The sequence below is a fragment of the Primulina eburnea genome, chromosome 10, assembly GCF_022965805.1.
Source record: "Primulina eburnea isolate SZY01 chromosome 10, ASM2296580v1, whole genome shotgun sequence".
In the NCBI taxonomy this organism is placed as follows: domain Eukaryota; kingdom Viridiplantae; phylum Streptophyta; class Magnoliopsida; order Lamiales; family Gesneriaceae; genus Primulina; species Primulina eburnea.
In genome coordinates, this window is record NC_133110.1 from 15,791,490 (window position 1) to 15,813,057 (window position 21,568).

General features: G+C 35.8%; 4 protein-coding genes across 4 annotated transcripts; 1 reads left to right on the forward strand and 3 right to left on the reverse strand.

Moving 5' to 3' along the window:
• Nucleotides 1-5,315: 5,315 nt before the first annotated feature.
• On the reverse strand, nucleotides 5,316-6,572 carry LOC140803818 (uncharacterized). Its single transcript, XM_073159690.1, has 3 exons — nucleotides 5,842-6,572; nucleotides 5,697-5,762; nucleotides 5,316-5,592 (listed from the first exon to the last, which is right to left on the reverse strand). Exons 1-3 carry the CDS (start codon nucleotides 6,529-6,531, stop codon nucleotides 5,521-5,523), a joined length of 828 nt encoding a protein of 275 aa, XP_073015791.1. The 5' UTR covers nucleotides 6,532-6,572; the 3' UTR covers nucleotides 5,316-5,520.
• A 292-nt stretch (nucleotides 6,573-6,864) lies between these two features.
• LOC140842936 (uncharacterized) lies at nucleotides 6,865-7,761 on the reverse strand. The gene has a single exon (XM_073211142.1). The coding sequence runs from the start codon at nucleotides 7,759-7,761 to the stop codon at nucleotides 6,865-6,867; it is 897 nt and encodes a 298-aa protein (XP_073067243.1).
• Nucleotides 7,762-9,116: 1,355 nt separating this feature from the next.
• LOC140803150 (FHA domain-containing protein FHA2) lies at nucleotides 9,117-16,497 on the forward strand. The gene is made up of 3 exons (XM_073158860.1): nucleotides 9,117-9,984; nucleotides 15,291-15,448; nucleotides 16,014-16,497. Exons 1-3 carry the CDS (start codon nucleotides 9,294-9,296, stop codon nucleotides 16,221-16,223), a joined length of 1,059 nt encoding a protein of 352 aa, XP_073014961.1. The 5' UTR covers nucleotides 9,117-9,293; the 3' UTR covers nucleotides 16,224-16,497.
• Nucleotides 16,498-17,797: 1,300 nt separating this feature from the next.
• LOC140803152 (uncharacterized) lies at nucleotides 17,798-21,309 on the reverse strand. Its single transcript, XM_073158861.1, has 4 exons — nucleotides 21,094-21,309; nucleotides 20,772-20,885; nucleotides 19,551-19,655; nucleotides 17,798-18,185 (listed from the first exon to the last, which is right to left on the reverse strand). Exons 1-4 carry the CDS (start codon nucleotides 21,197-21,199, stop codon nucleotides 17,944-17,946), a joined length of 567 nt encoding a protein of 188 aa, XP_073014962.1. The 5' UTR covers nucleotides 21,200-21,309; the 3' UTR covers nucleotides 17,798-17,943.
• Between the last annotated feature and the right edge of the window lie 259 nt (nucleotides 21,310-21,568).

Here is a 21,568-nt window from a genome sequence, read left to right on the forward strand (position 1 = left end):
GAACCATCATGATCCAACCCCGACCCAGACCCTCTAGGCACCCCCCTGGACCCTTAAAACCAACACACTCAAACCCAAGCTTGAAAACCGCAGCCACACACTAGTAGCATGCCATGGCCGAGAGTTTCACTTGACAAAGGACTCTTCGAACTTGCTAGGATTCCAACCAATCGAGCTAGCCCCTGACCCTAACCCTACCCTCTTAGGACACTAATGACTCGACCTAGCCCAGCCCAGAAGCCCCAGGCCGAGCCATCCCTTCCCTGCACCAGCTGTTGTACGTGCGAAGCTTTCATGGGCTTCACGGGTTGGAGTCCTAGCTTGCTAGGACTCCTCCCCAGCCTCTTGTCTCGAGTCCTAGCGTGGCTAGGACTCTTCCCTTGACCTCTCACAGACCCTAGCCATGCCCTGGTCCCAACCGAACCCAAGCCCAGCCAACAATCCCATAGAACCGAACCCAAGATCACATGTGACAGCAAGTTTCTTTTCCGGTTGCTTAATGATCGTGTGTAGTGTTTAGGTGATGTTCTAGGACTCTAAATTCATGAAAAACAATGCTAAATTGTGTCCTAATCATGGCAGCCCTCTTAAACACATAATAACATGAATTGGGAATCAAAAACCTTGCTTGAAATTTCATGTGATATACAAAAACGAACATACACAAAAGTGTCACTTGTTTCCATATTTTTCATGCATAAAACATATTATGTTGTGATGATGAGTAAAAAGAGAATATGGCGTGCAGTTGCGTAAATAACGCACGGAAAATCGTTGACGATTTGCGAAGAACGGACAAGAACCTTGGCTTGATTATTTCTTAAGCTATTCACGAAAATTCATCCTTGCCTTTGACGTGTTGTTGTGTGTTTGTGTGGTGGGGAGAGTTTTAATTGATTGAAATTTCAGAAAGTGGCCGAGACTAGAATAGGGTTTGGGGTGATTTTTAACATATTATATAGAATTTAGTTCACTAATTAAGGCTTAGGCCATTAGTTTTAATTAGGATTTAATTAGAATATTAAAATAGTTTTGGTAAAAATAAGTTTGTGAATTTAATAGCGGGTTGCCAAAGAGTTCGTATTTTTGTTGAAAGACCAATACCGATAAAATTTACGTCCCGGCATATAAAATTATCTCAAAACCCTTTATTTTCAAAAATAATAAAAAGCATCACCCTTATTTTAAATAATTAAAAACAGTTAACCAATAAAAACATTTTCTATTTTTTTCAGCCTTCGGTCTCTGTTCCTCGATCGCAACTCGAATAACCTTTAAAAATACATTTTAATGCAATCATGTAGAAAAGTATATTTTAAACATGCAAATATTCACAACATAATTACTTCATTCAATTAAAACATTTAATTAAAATAAAAAAAATTAATAATTGCATGCATGTGGTTTGCATGGACCTTTAAATTTTCGGGGCGTTACAATGTAAGTTGTTGTGGCCAAATTACGCATGTACGGGTCTGGAAGCCGGAGGACGTGTCCGAGGACCTTTCAACTTATCTTATGATTGATAGTGGATATCCAGTCCAAGGGCTGTAATGATCATTGCCGGCCAAGCGCTATGGTGTTAGTTTGATCAAACGGATTATATTATGGTGTCATATTCGAATGAGCAGAACTCTACACAAAATATTTAAGTTTATGTTATGTCAAGCGAGGCATGCTTTAAGAAAATGTTTATGTAGGAAGTTACATCATATTTATTTATGCCTAGGTAATTATGTATCAAATATGTTTAAATTGCATGAATTTTTATTATGCAGTATTTGTTATTCACGGTTTATGCATGCTGAATCTTTAGACTTACTAGACTTGATTGATGCAGATGACGTTGTTGAGGAGATTGGAGGTAATGACCAGTGAGCAGGCTCGGACCATAGGCAGTGCACGATCGATGGCCTTGTAGCTAATAAGCTTTATGCATATTAAAACTAATTTAATATTTTGATTTATTTTATTGCATTTTGGTTGGGAAATAAATTTTTTCTTTGGACGTTTTAAAATATTTTATGGATGTCGACGTGAATCATTTTTTTACGCATCAAAATATTCAGAATTTGAATTGTTTATATTTTTTAAAGTTTTGAATTTTAGTTTTATTTGTTTGGAATTTTAAAAAATGATGTATAGGTTTTATTGAGTTTAAAAGTTAAGAGTTAAAAATTTAATTATATAGAAATTTTTTTATTTTTTGCATATTTTAAGCAGTAAATGAGTGTCCTTACAAAAACAATCAATCCACACACACAAAAAAAAAAAAGGAAAAAGTCAATAATTGAGATTTAAAAAAATTAGTTAAGTCACAAAATAACAAGTAATCAATATCACAAAAAAATCATAAAAGATTTCATTGTCACCGATTAAATTTTACATAAAAAAAATCACATGCTCAAACAATATTAATAAAATGAATATAAACTGAATTATAAAAATGTAAAGTATTAAAAACACATCAAATACTAGTTTTAAATTTTCAAAAAACATATTTTAATAATAAATATATTGATGTAACAATTTAAAAAAATTTAAATTTCAAATACAATGAGTCGACCCATGACCCAAACTAATTGATCTGTTTCGACTCGTCTCCAAACAAGCCACTAACAACTTAACACGATCAATTTATTTATAGTGAGCCGAGTTTACCTAGTTTTGACGACTCGGACTCGACCTCTAACTCAGATTCTTTCTTATTAGAGTGTATCTCATGTGAGACCGTCTCACGGTTCATAATATGTGAGATGGGTTAATCTTACCCATATTCACAATAAAAAGTAATAGTCTTAGCATAAAAAGTAATAGTTTTTCATGGGTGACCCAAATAAGATATATGTCTCATAAATACGAACCGTAAAACCGTCTAACACAAGTTTTTGCCTTTTTATTATTATTGGATAAATGTAACACGATGATAATAATTATATTTGGGGTAAATTCTCGGTTTAGTCCCAAATCTTAAGCGTGTTTCCCGATTTAGTCCTAGTTCATCTTTTCGACCCAATTTAGTCCCAAATCTTCCCATTATTTTACCCAATCGGTCTTACCGTTAATTCGGAGTTTGAATTAACGGAAGAGAAGAGAAATAAGTTTCTGCCTTTCTGCCTTAACAAAAACCCAAATCAATTCACTTGCCCTAATCGTTCCTTTCTCTTCCAAGCTACCTGCTGCAACAACTACAAATATCTTCCTCCACGCACCGACACACTCTCGAGGTAATCATCTGTTCTTTCTTCGGTACTTGTTCAATTTCAAGTCGTCTTTCCAGTATTTTTGAGATGGGTTCGTGAAAATCTTTGGTTAAGTTAGACAGATAAACAGAGAATTTGAGGATTAGATGATGGTAATCTTGAATTGATAAAAAGCTGATTATGGGAGGAAGTTGAGGGCTTGTTTGGACTGCAGGATGGTAATGTTGCGGCTGTGAAGTTGAAAGAGAGAGAACTGCCCAAAATCATTTTTGGATGTTGATCTTCGTCTCTAGCCTTCACAACAGCTGCTTGATTTCAATTTGATAACTATCCCCAGTGCTTTTAACAGCGAATCAAAGAAATTGAGTTAGTTCTTGTTTGGTGGTGCAAGTTTATGGAATCCAAATATGATAATATGATTCTTAAAGACCTTTCCTTGTGCTGGGCAAAGACAAGTACATTGAAGATTTCTATTACTTCCTGCCCTTCATTCTGTTGTGTATATGATCTTTTATAAAATATGAATGATGACTGTCATTTGGTAGGTTCATTTACCGACATATGAGAACTCCTTTTCCTGCTCCTAAATAGCCGAAATCTTTACATGACTAATATTTTACTTTGGCTTCTAAAAATATAATTTTGTCATTCATGTAATATCATGTTTTTTTTACCTCTCATTTCAGGAGGTCATCGAAGAAAGCTAACAAAATGGTGGTGAACCCTTTAATTTCAAGTACTGTTATATTGTAATCATACCTGTTTATAAAACATTAAAAATTGCTTTGTATTTTTTTGTATTGTCGGGGAAAACATATGTTGTCTTCGTTGTACATAAACCTGGTGTATACGAGACATGGGAAGAAGCACATAGTCAAGTCAACAAATTCAGTGGGGCTTCTCATAAATCATACTGGAATAGGGATGAAGCATCAAATGCTTTTCATGCATACCTAGAGAAACAAAATTCATCTGCTTCATTTATGTCTGACGAAGAAAGTTCGTGTGCAACTTTTAACACCGCTCCAAACAGAAGTACTGACGCTGAAAAATTATTAAAAGTGAAAGATTTGCTTTCAGATTTAGAAAATGAGAACCGCAATCATTTAAAGAAGGTTGCAGGGTTAGTGGAAGAGATTAAACAACTAGTACAATCTCTAGAAATTAGTGGCGAAGATTAGATATCTTTGTGTATCTTTGTATCTTTAACTTGGATTTGTAGTGTTCGTTCGTTGACTCAAGACTATGTATGATTTTGGTGTATTGGTAAAAAAATTTGAACTTCTTTCACACGTAGCAGCAAACTTGAATCAATTGAATGAAAAGAGTTCACAACGACGTCTTCGATATGAAAATAAGAGATGTAAACTGATCAGCAGAATTCATATATTTTATTAAGCTTTGATGTGAATTGCGTTTATATCATTTCATGATGCTTTTGGTATTATGAATTCTAATATGTTGAACCCATTTTAAATACAACTTTGCAGTCGAAAATTCCAATGAATGCTGCTGATTCAATTGTATAGTCATTGAGTTGAAGTGGTAACAACTACACGCAACTAAGTTATTTAAAAAGATGCAACTTTCTTTTAATAAAATGGCAGATCATGGCAGCAGTGTTTCCAAGAATTAAGTTGAATGAGCCTGTGCTCGTTCCAGCCAGATCATTTTCTCGCGGAATCGTAAAGATCTGTTCTAAACATTTGATTGAGGAACAACATAAAGGAATGACAATAAAACACAATAAAAGGTCCTCCTCATATGCTGTTATGTAACTATTGTGTGTTCGTAAACTAGAATGCGAGCAGAAGATCATCTAGTCAACTGGAATGCGAGCAGAAGTAATGCATCAATCATTGTTAGTATTCCATCTAATACTGAACATTGCCCAAATAATTCGATGAAAGCAGCAGCATTCAAAATATTCATATAGTAGACAACAACAACTTTCAATACTGAACATTGCCCAACTAATTCGATGAAAGCAGCAGCATTTAAAATATTCATACATTATTCCATCTAATACTGAAAGCAGCAGCATTCAAATTGTTCATACAATACAGAACAACAACTTTCAACATCATTTCACATCCATGACTAATTCAAGTCCAACAAGTTTCTTGAAGCACTGAAACAGTAGATAACAAAGAAATTGGATTCCTAAACAAAATAAATTCTTCTCGACAGAATATCACGTCCCACAAATTCATTTCTTGTTGAAAGATTCCTGAGAAGAATTAGATTTGACCCCATGAATTCGTGACGAAGATGATGACTGACCAACTCTACCTTAAACATCTGTTGAAGCTCGTAGTCATGACACTGTTGTGAAGCTCACGCCATCTTTCATAAAAGCAGGTGTATGAATGTTCACTGATTGGTTAATCTATAACAATACAAACAAATAATTATATCACATCAACCATTTCATTTAACAATATATTGAACTCGTATGAATAACATTAAATCAAAGAGATTAAAAAAACTTACATTTATCGAAGATATTGAGCATGAACTCCCTTCAATATTAACCCCAACTTGTCGTGCTCTTTTCACCTGCATGTAAGTACATACAACAACATATTTTTTAAAGTTGGGAAAAAATGCAATAAAAATTAGTTTTCATTTTCAGAACCTGTATTTTTTCTTTTCTTGTTGCACCCAAATTATTATTGGGTAAAATAGCGCTTTGCTGTGTCATGGGCTCTTTTTGGAATGCTTCTTGGTGTTGGGCATCTCCAGTCCGGTTACAAGTCCTTTTGTTATGTCCTGATCCACCGCATTGTTTGCATTTGGTAATTTTTTTTACACCTCTCAACTTATTTTCAGAAGGGGGTGGTTCATCTGGTTCTCTTCTTCGTAATTTTGCAGGCCTTCCAACTTTTTGTATGTAAACTGGGGGCAGTGGTGGCACCAAATCACATGGGGGCCACAAGTCTGGCCCATTGACAGGCATTATTCGTGCTGCATAACATCTTCTACATGTCTCTACCAAGTAATAAGGATGGACATATGCTTCTGGATCATTTTTTTTGCACCAAATGGCGCATACAGCATGCTTGCAAGGTATGCCTGTCAAGTCATATTTCCTACAACTGCAAGACCTGTTGAACAAGTCAACCAAATGCTGATCACGTCTATCATCTGATCTCATTATCTGGTAGTGCATTTCATCTGACTTCATGGGAGAATACCTAATAGCTTCCACATATATCTTTGCAAGCACATCTTTGATCTTTGAACAAATTATACCATTCCATTTGTTAGCCCTCTCTCTGTTTTTTTGAAATCTGCCCATCAAAAGATTTCGTATCATCTCATACATCTCAATTACTGGCTTCTCACTAACATCTATAATGAAGCTGTTAAACCTTTCACACATGTTGTTCAACAAGATGTCTGATTTAGGAGTGGTGCTGAAATATGCCTTAGAACACTGGTTTTCCGATTTTTTCGCCAGCCATTCATATGCCTTTGCATCGATGTCTTTTAACTCAGCCATGTGCACTTGAAACTCTTCAATTCTTGTCGATTTTGCCGCATCCCAAAAGGCAATCAAAAGGCAATCTTAACCGCTACACTCTTGAATCCATCACGTTTCATATTGCTTTCTAAGTGTCTCACACAAAATCTATGTTCACCATCAGGAAACAAAGATTCAAGTGCAGGAACCAATGTCTTCATCTAGGAGCTGAAGAAACCATGTCCAACTGACTTTTGTTTCATGCTCAACCATTGCATAACATATTGGAAAAATGTTATTCGAATCTAGCCCCACGGCCGATAACAATTGCCCACCATGTTCTACCTTTAGGAAGCATCCATCAACACCAATGACACGCCGACAAGCATTCTTAAATCCTTGTTTGCAAGCTGAAAAACAAACATACAATCTCTGAAACCTTGGACCTTCGTCATCCTCTGTCAACTTCAAAACTACAGTAGCCCCAGCGTCGGATCTTTTCAATTCAGCACAATACTTCCTTATTTGCCGAAACTGCTCATCGACAGAACCTTGCACTAATTTCAGCGCCTTTCTCTTAGCCATGTAGGCGGTCTTCCTTGAAAAATATGACTGAAGAATGTTAGAAATCTCTTCCCTAAACTCCAAGTGTTCCAATTTAGGATTTGTGCTGGATTTTTTGGCAAACTTCTTCCCCAACCACGTTGAGTTGACACACTTGTTTTTAAAATCACTAACACAATGACTGTGACATCCATCAAAATTTCTGACTTGCCAACAACTATCATTAGTCATCTTCGCAACATGGATCATCCAACAACATTTATCATCATTGCACTTAGCCCACAATCGGATGTTATCATTTTTTACAAACTTCACCGGTCTTCCTTCTCTAATGCAGTGACTTTCAATTGTGAATTTTGCTTCTTTTTTTGAGCTAAACACTAAACCAAGCTTCAACTCTTGATTTTCAATATCTTTTTTTGGGTCAAACAACAAATGATTTTTAACTTCCTCCTCATCAGAATCATGAAGACTGGTCAAACCGTCACTATCTGCAGAAATATCCACTTCACTGTCATACTCATGCATTTTATGAAGGAGATTATCTGTATTTTATCTTTCGGGGACAACACTTTTTCCTTTCATAGATCCTATATCATGGACAACAACTGCATCAACTAACTCATTATTTTCTACAAAATCATACTCGTTGTTATCAAAATTATCAACATTTTCATCTCAAACTTCGTCATTCTTACCATCTAAGTGTTCAATATATATTTCAACCTCATAATTAATTGGAATACACTTTCTAATATTCAACACATCCGAATCATTTTCCAAATATCCGCCTTCACTAGTTGTAGTTCCAACTTTGTGCCAAAATCTAAAAGAATTTTTATCTTCAAATCCAAGCTCTTCCATAAATCCCCACATTTCAATCATTCTCAGCTTATCAAGATCGACGGAATCAAAATATTCAAACCTCTCACCGATGTATTCATCGTGTTTCTCAAGCGATTTGAATCTTCCATTATAATAAATTTTAATTGTAAAATGATATGGTTCCCCAATTAATCCTAAATAAAAAAACAAAAATTACATTAAATTATCGAGAAAATGCATCAAAAAAATAAAAAGCATGACATTTACAAAAATAATGCATTACCATAATTTGGAGTGCTCTTTCTTGAGGAATTACTCCGTCTAGACATTAGGTATCCACTCAGTCACCTTAATCACATATGGAATAATAGTCAAGAATTTATCAATTGTAGGCAATTAAAAATTAAATGCAAACCAGATTAAGAATTCTCCTATAATTAAGAAAAAAATAACATTGAAAAAACCGAAGGAAAGAACATAAATGCCATTGTAGGCAATTAAAAATAAAAGAACAAACCATGGCCGTGACTGTATGAAACGTGCAGCTGTGAGTGGAATTGCAGAGCATTAAAAATTGAATGAGTAGCGAAGAAAAGAACACTTGGTTACCTCGAGCGTGCAGCGGTGTGTGGAAGAAGATAGTTCTTGCAGCAGGCAGCTATGGACTTGCTTGGAAGAGAAATGATCGATTAGGGCTGGTGAACTGATTGAGGTTTTTTGTTCAAATCAAGGCAGAAAGGCAGGCAGCTTAGTGAATAGATCGGTGCGTGGAGGAAGATAGTTGTAGTTGTTGCAGTAGGCAGCTTAGAAGAGAAAGGAACGATTAGGGCAAGTGAATTGATTTGGGTTTTTGTTAAGACAGAAAGTCAGAAACTTATTTATCTTCTCTTCTGTTAATTCAAACTCCGAATTGACGGTAAGATCGATTGGGTAAAGTAATGGGTAGATTTGGGACTAAATTGGGTCGAAAAAATGATTTGAGACTAAATCAAAAAACACACTTAAAATTTGAGACTAAACCAAAAATTTACCCTTATATTTGGTACCAAGGTTATATCGGGGTCTTGGGCGGAGCTTTCCAACCAAATGGCCTTTAATTTGTGGATTTATGTTTTCACGTGTTTCTAATTTCTCAATCCAAATTCCTAATTCCAAAATGAAAACCCTAATTTGTTGTTTTTTCGCCTTCTACAATACACCATAACTCAATTCTGAACACATTGATTTACAAAACAATGGGGAGCAGCGGGGGTAGCGATGTGGAGGCTGGGTTCGCTAAGCTACAAGGTGAAGATTTTGAGTACTATATGCAGACGTACTCCATAATCCTAGGTCGCAACTCCAAGAAGTCTTCAGTAGACGTGGACCTTTCCTCTCTCGGCGGTGGAATGAACATCAGCCGCAACCATGCTCGCATCTTCTATGATTTTCAAAGGCGTCGTTTTGCCCTAGAGGTCCTTGGCAAGAACGGATGCTTCGTCGAGGGTGTTCTGCATCTCCCTGGCCATAACCCTGTTAAACTCGACTCACAGGACCTGCTCCAAATCGGAGACAAAGAATTTTACTTTTTGCTACCGGTTAGGAGCATTCTTGGTGGGCCTATTGGTCCAAGGCACCATGTGAGTAACTATCAAATGGGGGGATCTGGGAATCAGTATCATCATGTTACTCCGAGTCAGCAGCAACACTTGGGGTTGCCGCCTCCTTCCGGGGTTGGAGGGATGGGGTATGGCAAGCAGGGGAGGGGAAGGGCTGAGTATTATGAGGAGTACAACGAGGAAGAAGGTGGTGGAGGCGCTGGTGGTGGTGTGGATGATGTGTCTTCGGGAGGCAAGAGAATGAAAAGAGGCGATGGAGTCGATGGTTCCTATAGTGGTGTTTATGGATATGGTTCTAGTGGGAAGGCTGGGAGCTCAGGGCGATTAGGTAAGTTATTTACTCGCAATTTGATCTGTTACATTAAGCCCCCGTGAAACTATGAATTTGGAAATTTGCATTGTTTGATGCTAGAATTTGAGTTTCACGTCTCTAGCTTCTACAATTTGAAATGTGTATAATTTGCAATGCATATTGCATATCATATCTTATGATTAATTTTATTTATTTGCCTCCTTGACCGTGGGCTCCTAAAATTAAAAAATCTAGAATTAAAAAATCTAGCCGTGGATAAATTTTGGTGGACTCAGGCATAATGCAGTGTTTCTGAAGGCATTAGGCACCTGATTTCATACCAAGAATTTTGGTGGAATTCTTGACTCAGAGGCCGCACATTTGAATGTTGAGTTATTTGTTCTGTTTACAGTCTATGGTGATTGGAAAGAGAGGAATCACTGAGGCCAACAAATTATATTCTTTGGTTTTGGTTGATGGACAGTGAATTTGAATTTTGCTTTTGTCATCTTTACCTGGATGTTTTGGTCTTCAGATATAATCTTAGAATTTGCCTAGAATTAGATTTCTGGTTTTAAATGATTGTTTTTCTTTTCTTTCCCTTTTGCTACCGTTGTCTGTGTTGAAGATCTTGACCTGCTAAATTTGGAGTACATTAAACCATTGTCTTATTCAATTTGTTAGGGGTATTGGATTCGAGTAGATGATTAAGAAGTATTTTGCATCTTCAGTACTCATTCAACTTATGCCACCATAGGCAGTATTTCTTTTCCTGTTTGTCAGCTCTTTTTCTGTTCAATTTAGGTCAAAACAGTTTTCAAGTGGTTTGATGTGTTCGTTGCATCTAACACACGCTGCACACCGCACATTCCACCGTGTTGAGCTTTCTCACTCTGGGAAGTATCATATTTAGGTATTCCATATTCAAGGGCGTCACTTAGAAATGGGATTTAGGCTTCCTAATTTTCATTGGTGAATATTGCTTTTTCCTACAAAAAAAAGTTTTTGTTTTTATTGGATGCATAACTTCCCTAAGACATCCTTCGTAGTAATTGTGTCTGAATTTCCATCCTGCAGGATAATTTACTTATCCCATCAACTATAATTCTATTTTTAAATTTGATCTCTTGTTGACGTGATTCATTTGACTGCTTTAAAGGCTTCAGTTATCTTTGATTGATTCATTCACTAAACTTTTGTCTCCATGCGGACTTGACAAGAGTTTGTTGCACATACCATTCCATAATGTCATAATCTATGATATCATATATTAGGAGAACTCAATCAGTATTTGTTAGATCATTTAGTTTTGGTGATAACAGGCAATAGCTTATTGTATTAGTTCTAGCTGCAGTTTGATCTATATTACAAGTACTCGACCGATTCAGAAGAATCCATTTAACCGGTCATGTAATGCTAAGCCGTTCAATCACTTCATCATCAGCAGCGTAATTGATCTACTCGACCCCTCATACGCACTAGTCTCTGGCACATGGACTACTCAACCTTTTTTTATCCAAGAACATTAATCAACAGTCAAATAAAGTTATCTTCAGATACAAGCCACATATCTTACAATGATCTCACCTACTTTATCAGAAAAGTTGGTAGACTGATCATGCACGACAAAACATGATATTAGTAGATGAGGATCGTTTTCCTTAAAAGTCTATAAGCAGAGCTAGTTACTTTTACTGTTAATGTTCGTTTCTTCTCATATTTGGTAAATGTCAAACTGGTCATTAATTAAAGTGTATGATATATAAGGAAAAGACGGCGAATGCTCATTAATTGAGCTACAGTGGAACGTTGAATGGAAAGATTCAAGAAGTACTATATATAGAGAATGCCAAGAAGACAGAACAACAACGAGGTTTGTACACACTTGAATCATTCTCTGAAAAGATTTCCGAGCACTCTTCATCCTCACAAGATATACACTGCTCAACAGTCCACTCATCAAAGAACATTAATCATATCTTTAAGGATTATTGAGGGCTTCTTCATGTAGGAGCTTGAGTCTCCGAACATCTATAAAAATATTTGTGTCATTTCCTTATCGCAATTATTTATCTTAGTAATACGCTATATTTGAGTATATAATCCTCATAAGAACCATCAGACTGTTTTCTACACAAATTTGTGGTCTGACCGTTTCTTGAAGTGTTGAGAAAATCAGGTCTTGTATAGCTAACACTATCGAAACCGGTCACATTATTTTACAGCTTTTAAATAAAATTTTAAAAAGAGTTTATTCAGCCCACTTTAAACTCCTACCTGATATTAACAAGTAGTATCAGAGCGGGTTTTTCACAACTTCTGATATTCATATACTCAAATGGCTTCTCTCGATAAGATTCAAATTTTTTCTAAAGAAGATTATGACGACTTGAAAATTCGTAAGAAGGCATACTTATCTGCACAGGATGATGACATATGACATTTTATCACTGAAGGACAATGAAGATTGTAAAGACAAATACAACCGTAGCAATATCTGAGGGTGCTCCACAGATTGTGGAGAAACATCGATTTGAATGGACCGTCGAGGATAAGAAGAAGGTCAATCTTGACAATTTTACCAGAGATATCTTTTATAAAACTTTCTATTAAAATGTGTTTAATAAAATTAAAACTTGTTCAACAACTAGAGAGGGACAAGTTGACTCAACTTTGTGAGAGGAACGACCAGACAAAGGAGAAAAAGCTAACTGCGGCCATTTAGAAGTTATCTATTGCCAAGATGAAGCCTGGAGAAACTCTTATGTATTCAACAACTTCTCAGAGATTATGGGATCCGGTCGATTGAAGCTCCCATATTTTGTGACAACAAAAGTGTTATTATCATAACATACCATCCTGTGATGCATTTCAGAACAAAACGAATTGATATTAGACATTAATTCATAGAGAATCATGTCCTAAAAAAGGAGATTCGATTGGAATACATCTCAACCGATCAGCAGGCTGCAAACATTCGCACCAAAAAAGTTACTGGACGTTAAGTTTTCTTACTTTAGAAACATTATTTGTTTGGTAGACGTATGTTCAGGGGAATAATAATTGACATTTCATCATATTATAATGAAATAAAGACATGTCAAGCATGATAAAACAATTGTCTAGCTGACACAAAAAGTTTTTCATCAAAATGGTTGAATGACTTTTGGAAACTTTGATTTTATCTGACCGCTGACATTTAAGTGTCTTCAGTATTATATTTAAATTGATTTGAGGGAAAAACGTTTCATATTAAAATTACTTACAGCTTTCACGCATGGCTTTATTTTCGCTGTTTCATATGTCCTTTTAAAATTTCAAAATTCAAATATCCACAACTGTACTGACACGCGTACTGTTGTGATTGTCTCATTAAATCAAATATATACCTCATTTTCTACCTTTGCACATGTTTACACTCACAAATATTTTTAAAAGCTTTCTGCAAATTTAGTTCTCTTAAAATTCTCTGTGCTTTCACAAAAGACTTGGTCTTACCATTGATTTTGAACCAATTCTCTCCATTAAGAACGAAACTATCTCTTCCGTTCTGGAGATGCTCGAAGCTTCCGGTCTGAGGAAGTTTTTGACCTGCAACTCCACTTTCAATCCATCTGTTGTCAAGCAGTACTTCGTCTCTGCGAGGATGGAGCATGAGAGCATCATATCCACAATCGCAGCATCAAACTATATCATCTTCCATCAAATTTTTGGAGATGCCTTGGAAATGCTGGCAACCGGTTTTGCAAAAGTTTCAGATCTCCATACAGAAACGCCGAAATATGGAGCATTGAGTTCTCTCTGGCCGGTAGCCGTATGTCTATTCCGACAGAGAAGCATGATCTGAAGATGGAAATTAGATTTCTTGCCAATATTGTGGCCAAAGCCTTTTTTAGCCAAAGAGAGGCATACGACAAGATCACCCTGGAGAAGTTCCAGTACATGGCGGTGATAACATAGAAGATCGGTGTCAACTAGTCTGATATTTTATTTCGGACTCTTTGTGAAATGACCAAAAGAAAGGTTCGGTTTGCAGATCTGTCGTCTGCTTGAAATTTTGAAGGTGACGTTTGGCATCACCGAGATGCTACATCCAAAGAAATGCCTCAATGTTGTGACCGTCACCGAATTCCTGCAGAAGAACACTTCGTCCACCGCCACTGAGCAATCACTGACAAAGGTAGGTGCTGAGCAACATGCTCAGAAAAAGAAGGCGGTGCTCCGGCTAGGGCACCGATCAAAAGGAAGATGGTCTACTCTGAGACCAATGAAGAGGATAACCAGGAGAACGTCTCTCTAAAACAAATGTTCACCAAGCCCCAAAGGCCGACCACTGCATCAAAACGTCGAACACTGATGACCCCAAGCGGTCGAAGGGTGATGAGCAGCCCAAGAAGAAGAAGAAGATCAAGTTGGTGTCCGAAGTGACTCAACGAAACTGCTCCACAAGTCCAGCCCATTCGACCGGCGGCTAACATCAGCATTTCTGAAGGTGTTGTTCTTCCTCAACATCCACTGCTCCTCCATTGGACCCTAAGGACAAGGGCAATGCAGCCGCCACTATTGAATCGAAGGATTCATTACTTTATTTCATTCGTGTTGTATTCGTGGTTAAACTACGAGTCTCAACCATTTGTGAAAATACTAGGAGTTTCAACTTATATAGTTGATAAGTCCTAAGATTGAAGTGAGTTGTTACCAACCAAAGTCTTTTATTGAAATCATTCTTAAGTGGAAGAAGGGGTGACATAGTAGCTTGAATCTCCGAACATCCATAAAAATATTTGTGTAATTTCCCCAGTTATTTATCTTATCAATCCGTTATATTTGAGTGTATAATCTTCATAAGAACTATCGGACCTTTTCCGTAGAAATTTGTGGTCCAACTGTTTCAAAGTATTGTGAAAATCAGGTCTTGTATAGCTAACACTATCGAGACCAGTCACATTATTTGACAACTGTTAAAGAAAATTCTAATCCGATTCTAGTAACATATTTTTTTGGCTGTTTGTGATTGGTTTAAATGTTCTAGTCACCACGTGGAGGCCATAAGTTCTTACGTCGTCTTCACCTTTTTTGTTCCATTTAATTTTTTAGGCATTTAACCACATTTTATTGGGTCAAGAATAAAAAAAAAATGGGAATGCAAGGTAATAAAAAACTAAATTTGACGATTTGATAGAGTGGCATCATCCCTTCCAAAAATGGGAGGAGGTCATTGGTTCAAAAACCAACAATTCCCATCCTTACTCCAAAAAAAATTTACAATTGATGAATAAGATATGTTTCCTACCTGTTATATCAATCCACTACAATTTGAGTTGAATGGAAGTTGATTGCAGATAAGAAGGCTGAAGGGAGATTACGAGTGGATAGGGAAGCTGACAACCAGCAGCTCCTTCAATTGGAAGAGAAAGATGTTGTATCATCAGTGGCCACGCTATTGTCCGATTTATGTGGTCCTGGAGAATGGATGCCTATGGAGAATCTTCATTATGAGGTTGTTTATTTGTATTAACTTTAATTTGAACTCTTAAGCCCCACTCTTCTCAGCTTGACCTATCAATAATTGTCAGGGAGTTTGAATTTATTGGAATCTTTGTTTTGACATTAGATGTGTTATATCCTGTCATTACGTTTGTAACCGCCGTTCAAATTTCCATATTTTGTGTGTTTCTGGATTATATTTTCAAATTGTATCTGTAGCTTGTTGATTGTGAGCTGTGACTTGCAGAATGAGGTTTGTTAGGTTTGATTTGAAGTCAAGTGATGAGGCTTTTAATCAGAGTCGATATCTATATCAAGCTTTTTAACATGTTAAATGGAGTTGAATAAAATATAGTGCACCAAAAAAATCGAAGCATGCATACGGAAGCTTTTCTTTCAGATTTTACTCGGAGGTATAGTTAAAAAGTGCTTTTTCCTCTGAGGAATCCGAGGCCCAAACATAGATTCGATGTCATTCTGCAAATCTTTCTTGCTCAATGATGTACATCCTATGAAGTTTACTTGTTGGCAAGTGGCAACGTGATGTGCCTTCGATAATCAGCATTTTTACTGTGCAGCTGGTGGAACAATTCGGTAATATCTGGCATCACAGTCGTGTGAGAAGATACCTGACATCTGAGGATTATTCCGGTCCAGAAGTCAAAGGAAAACCATGGTACGGGCTGCTCGTTCTAGTGAGAAAATATCCGGAGCACTTTGTTATCAACACAAGATCCAAGGGACACGTGACTCATGAGTTTGTCTCTCTAGTCTCACTGGTCTCATGAATTTGCCAAGTAAAATGTAACTAAAGCATTCATAACACATCTATTTATTTTTCCCAAGCAATATGCTGTTTTTCACATGTCGTTTATATCATGTACGGCCATCAGCCATTCACTCTTGATCCAGCCTAGTTTTATATATTTACTGTTCAATTATAACAGAACCTGCTAAGTTTATTTGTTTAGTTATGGTTTTATGGGGTAGGATGAGATGATCAATATGTAATTTTCTTTTACGTTTGATTGTGCTTGTTTATGGGTTAATTGGTCTCACACATATTGGAGTTTGTCCATGACTTTTCATTATTTTTTAAGAAAACATCAGATATCAAAGAAAATAATTTTCCTACTTTTGACCCTTAATACAATTTTTTTTGTACTCACCCTTAAAAAATCTAGTTTCTACAAGCTCTACATTGATTATTAATTAACTCGTCGAGTTGATAAATAGTAATCCTTATTTTATATAATCTTGTAGGTATGTCAGCAGAAAATTCAGTAATGACTCTTTTAGATAGATTATATTGCCAGTATAAATTATGGAATTATATTGTTTTAATTAGTGTCAGTATGATGGATATGAATAAAATTACATGCATTTATAATGCAATTTTTGTTAAAATTACGGTATCTTTAATTAATATGAAATGTATGTGTAAATATATCCATTCTAGGTAGGAGTGAGCAAGATTTCAGTTAAATCGAATTAACCGACCGAACCGAGCCAATTCGAAAATTCGGTTCGGTTATTTTGGAAATTCGGTTTTCAAATTAAAAAAATTCGGTTATATCGGTTAATTCGGTTCGATTACGGTTTTCAAAATTTTGAAATCAGATAACCGAATTAACCGATATAATACATATTATTATTTAATAAATTTTTTTATTTATCAATTTTTATAAATATTTTAATTTTTAATTTTAAAATCGATATAATATGTATTAATTGTGTTCAAATAAAACTTATATATTTGTGATGTGTGTGATTTTATGTTTTTATGCATTTGTGTAAAATGTGGTATTAAAAAAAATTATATATATAATTAAAGTTAAATCACAATTTTTTTTAAACTAATCGGTTAATTCGATTACCAATTAGTCATAACCGAACCGAACCGAAATATTTAGCCATAACCGAACCAACCGAATTAATTTTCATAACCAATGAAAATCGAACCGAATTAAAATCGATTATTTCGGTCGATAATTCGTTCTATGTATGTATAATATTGTTGTACCTATATGTGTGCACGTGTTAGGGACTCAAATATTGCTATAGGCTCTAATGTCTCGGGCCTAGATCAAATCAAACCCAAGAGTTAAAAGCCTCAGAAGAATCTAGACGTCGTGAAGTTTATAGGAGGTGGAGAGTGGATTGTTAGAATGATTTGGTTATTTTGCTCGAGTGTCCACTAATTTGTGCTAGGCGTACTGACTAGCTTTTGACCAAGGTACAATGACTATCTCTGGGTCAGTTTAGTTCATCTACAATTATTATACATAAATCGTGGTTGCAACGTCGTCTTGGTCGTACCCTGTCCTAACTTATCCGTATCATTGTTATTCTTGAGAGAGAGAAACGAAAGCATAAACACAGTTTTCATACATGTCCGAGATAACTGTGGGGTAAAGAAATGAGCCGAATCCTAGTAAGTAAGAAGATCAAGAAGATTCACATCTAGAAGTAAGACAGACAGCTAATAAAGAGGAACTAATAGATATATCAGGATTCTTCTTTGTTCAGATTATGGACAGTTCTATATATGTCTTGTTCCCGAGCACGTTTTGCAGCAACTGCTTCATCGTCAAGTACCTGTATGGGTGACCACTCGGGCAACTTGAACCAACCGCCACTTTTATCCCTGAATTCGCTTATGACAGGTCTTAATTTTATCGTAGCATAATCAACAGCCGTCCCAACAGCAGCAAAAATAACCGAATATCGAACAGCACCAGCTTGACCAGCTAATGAAACATAACCAAGAGAGGTGACTGATTGTTCAATTAACAAGAATCAAATATGCAGAACATAAAGAAAATTCAAATGAATCCAAAAGGTTCAGACGTTCACAAGAAAGGCTGGTAATTATTCTGCTAAAGGTTAAATGTACTCTCATTCAAGAGCTATACACATAAATGTATATCATGCCATATACCGGAGATACTACAAAAGTTATGATAGAATCTGTCAACTTTACACTTATCTCTCCAGCTCAAGTTTTGTTATCAAACGTCTAATAGTCACAAACCAATCTCTTTCTATGAATAATATCGCTTCTTTGTACCACAGATTCATAGAAAAGCAGACAAAGAAGACACAAATAAAAGATTTCCCCAAGGATGAACAGAATAGGAGGATTTATGAATAGTTAGTGCATTGCGAGTGATAATGCTTTCCAGGTATTCTCATCAGAGAGAGTTGATGTATGAGACAGCAAGATCAAATATGAATATCCATGAACGAAATCTTGAGCAGAAGCTAGAATAAATAATGAGGAGGGACCCTAAATTTTGCATTCATGCAAGGGGAGAATAGTAAAGTGAGAAACCACTAAATATACGAAAGTTGGAAGTAAATGCAAAACCAATCTAAGTTGATCTTAATGCAATCATGCATAATACAATGCTATGCAACTATTTGGGTTCGATAAAGAACCTTGCTTAGGTTTTTAAGATATCACATGCGTGAAGCACCGGGGGCTAGCATTTTTTAACTAAAATTATAGTTGATGATATTGTACAACATCCCAAACCTCAAATTTTGATAGTCATGACATAAAAGCAGTGACACATGACACTAAGGCCTATTGTTTCTACTCAACAAGGCATATATCATATATATTTGTTATGAACTATATATAAGTGTTCTTTTTGAACCCAACCTAGGAATTTCAGTAAATCAATCCCTATCAAGACTTCGCTCATTAGAAACACAAACCACAAACAAACAAAATCAAGCATGTCTTTAATTTTTTTAGAATAGAGTGTTCATAAAATGCAAAACATGCATAAGTACCACAATAATTTGTTTGCAAGTTTTGCATTCAACCAAGTGTGCAATTTAAAAGGCTGGAGATTAAGAGCTACTTCAGATAAAGAAGCACTTGGCTTTAAAAAGTGCTTTGTTAAGCATTGTTTCTATTTAAAAACAAAAAAAGGAAAGGCAGTAAATTTTTTTTTCTTTTTGGATAGAGTAGAGATTTTTGGCTTCAAGAGAAAAACAGAAGTAAAAAGTAGGTCCTGGATTTTTTTTGTTTGTAAAGGCCATCCAAAAGCCATAAATCACTTGATACAGACAGGAATTTTAATGCTTAATTTTCAGATTCTGACCTTGAAGGCGTCCAAGAATAGCTCCGCTGCCAAGGCCTCCAACAACTGAATTCAGCAAATCATCTGGTTTTCCCGTTCTACTCACCCTGACAAATTCACGTGAACCTGTGATTTAAAGAACTATGATGAGTAGTTTGTAGAATGAGCTGACCAATAATACATTCATTTGCTTGGTGTACAGATTAAACATTCCTTATTTCTATTAATCTGTTCATAGAGACATTACAGAAACAATTTTAGTGATAAATAAAATTCTTTTGGGATCTCAACCCTTGTGGTCTTCAGTCCAGTGTTTTATGGATAATGATAAAACTTTTGGACAACAGTTATAACTCTCATCTATATATATATATATATATATGCACGATAACAAATGATGTACTTGGTTGGCCATCCAAGAACCAAATTCAAAGGAGCTTATCTTGGTCTTCTCAACAAGAGTTTATTGTGCCTGAAATCAGTTATACATGGAGAGACACTTCACCTTTGTACTCCAAAAAATAATGCAATTCGACATAATAATATTGTAAAATTTAGTTATAATCTGGATTATTGGACTGACCAAAAAGGAGATAGCTTATGGATATTTAGAACAATGAATAAATTGGCATTGCTCCGAAGAACAAATTTATTAAATAAATACATATCTCAGAATTCATCCCTGGTTTATTCAACTCAACACTACAATGAGAATCCCGTTTTTCAAAATATTATGTGATTTTTAAGTTTTAACAAGAAAATTACTGCATAAACGCATCCACGCGCAAAGCTGAAAGCTAAAATGATGCACATATTAAGGTACATTTCCAAGGCATATCCTAATATCAAAACCATTTTTCTTCAAACTATTAGATTACAATTGGAATGATGAATTCGATACAAATGAATTATTTGATTTGGGGATGAATTTCAATTGACACTCTTGGGTATATTTGAATGGACCGTATTTCAAATGACATATATCTTGAGTGTATTCGAAATCAATCATAATTACCATTGAAATTATATGACTTGATATATAGTGACATCCACTTAAAATTTGTTCATTCGAACAAGTCAAATAATTTTAAATCCAAGTCTCAAAACCATCAATCCAAGCAATAACCTTAGGTAAATGCATTGCAAGAAACGTAACTGAAAGGCAGGTAGACCAACATTAATTAAGAGTACAACAGTTCAAATACCAAGAATAAAAGGTTGAAAAAACAAAAACAAATTTACCGCAATAACAACCGGTGACAATGGAAAAATTAGATGCATAAGCTGCGGCTGTTTTAGAAAGGCCAAGAACTTTTCCATGCTTTGATATTAGGCCAACTCCTGCTCCAGAAACTCCTGATTTATACGGGAAACAAATAATAGATCATTTCTTAGCACAAACGGGTGAGCTTTCCAATCACAAAGGCAGACTGAAAAACATAGTTTTGACTTTTTATGTCAAATAAGTGGTGGAACAGTCAAGAACAAACGTATCAAAGAAACACTGATTGAGCAAAATTAATCGATGATTTGAAATTAAGTGATGAATACAAGAAGAAGATACCTGCTAGTAAAGTAGGGATGAGAATTCGTTGTGTCCACCGGTCTAATGAGTTCACACTCGAAGGAGAAGGGATATTCTGATCAGGGTTGTCGTCAATTGCTCCCATTTCTTATCGGACGGTGAAAGTTGCGAGGTTGCGCAAGGCGGCGATATGTATTTAAGCTCCGACGCCGAGCGTATGGTAGCAACGAAGCCGGGGAAACGAGGAATACGGGAGTCACGAAAGAGTTTATTAAGAAAAAGAGGGAGTCTCATGTGTGACCGTCTCACGGATTATAATCTGTGAGACGGGTCAACTCTATCCATATTCATAATAAAAAGTAATACTCTTAGCATAAAAAGTGATACTTTTTCATGGGTGACCCAAATAAGAGATCCGTCTCACAAATAATACCCGTGAGACCGTCTCGCACAAATTTTTGCCTAAAAAAAAAGGAGTTAATGTAATTTATTTTTTTATCTTTGTTTAAAATTT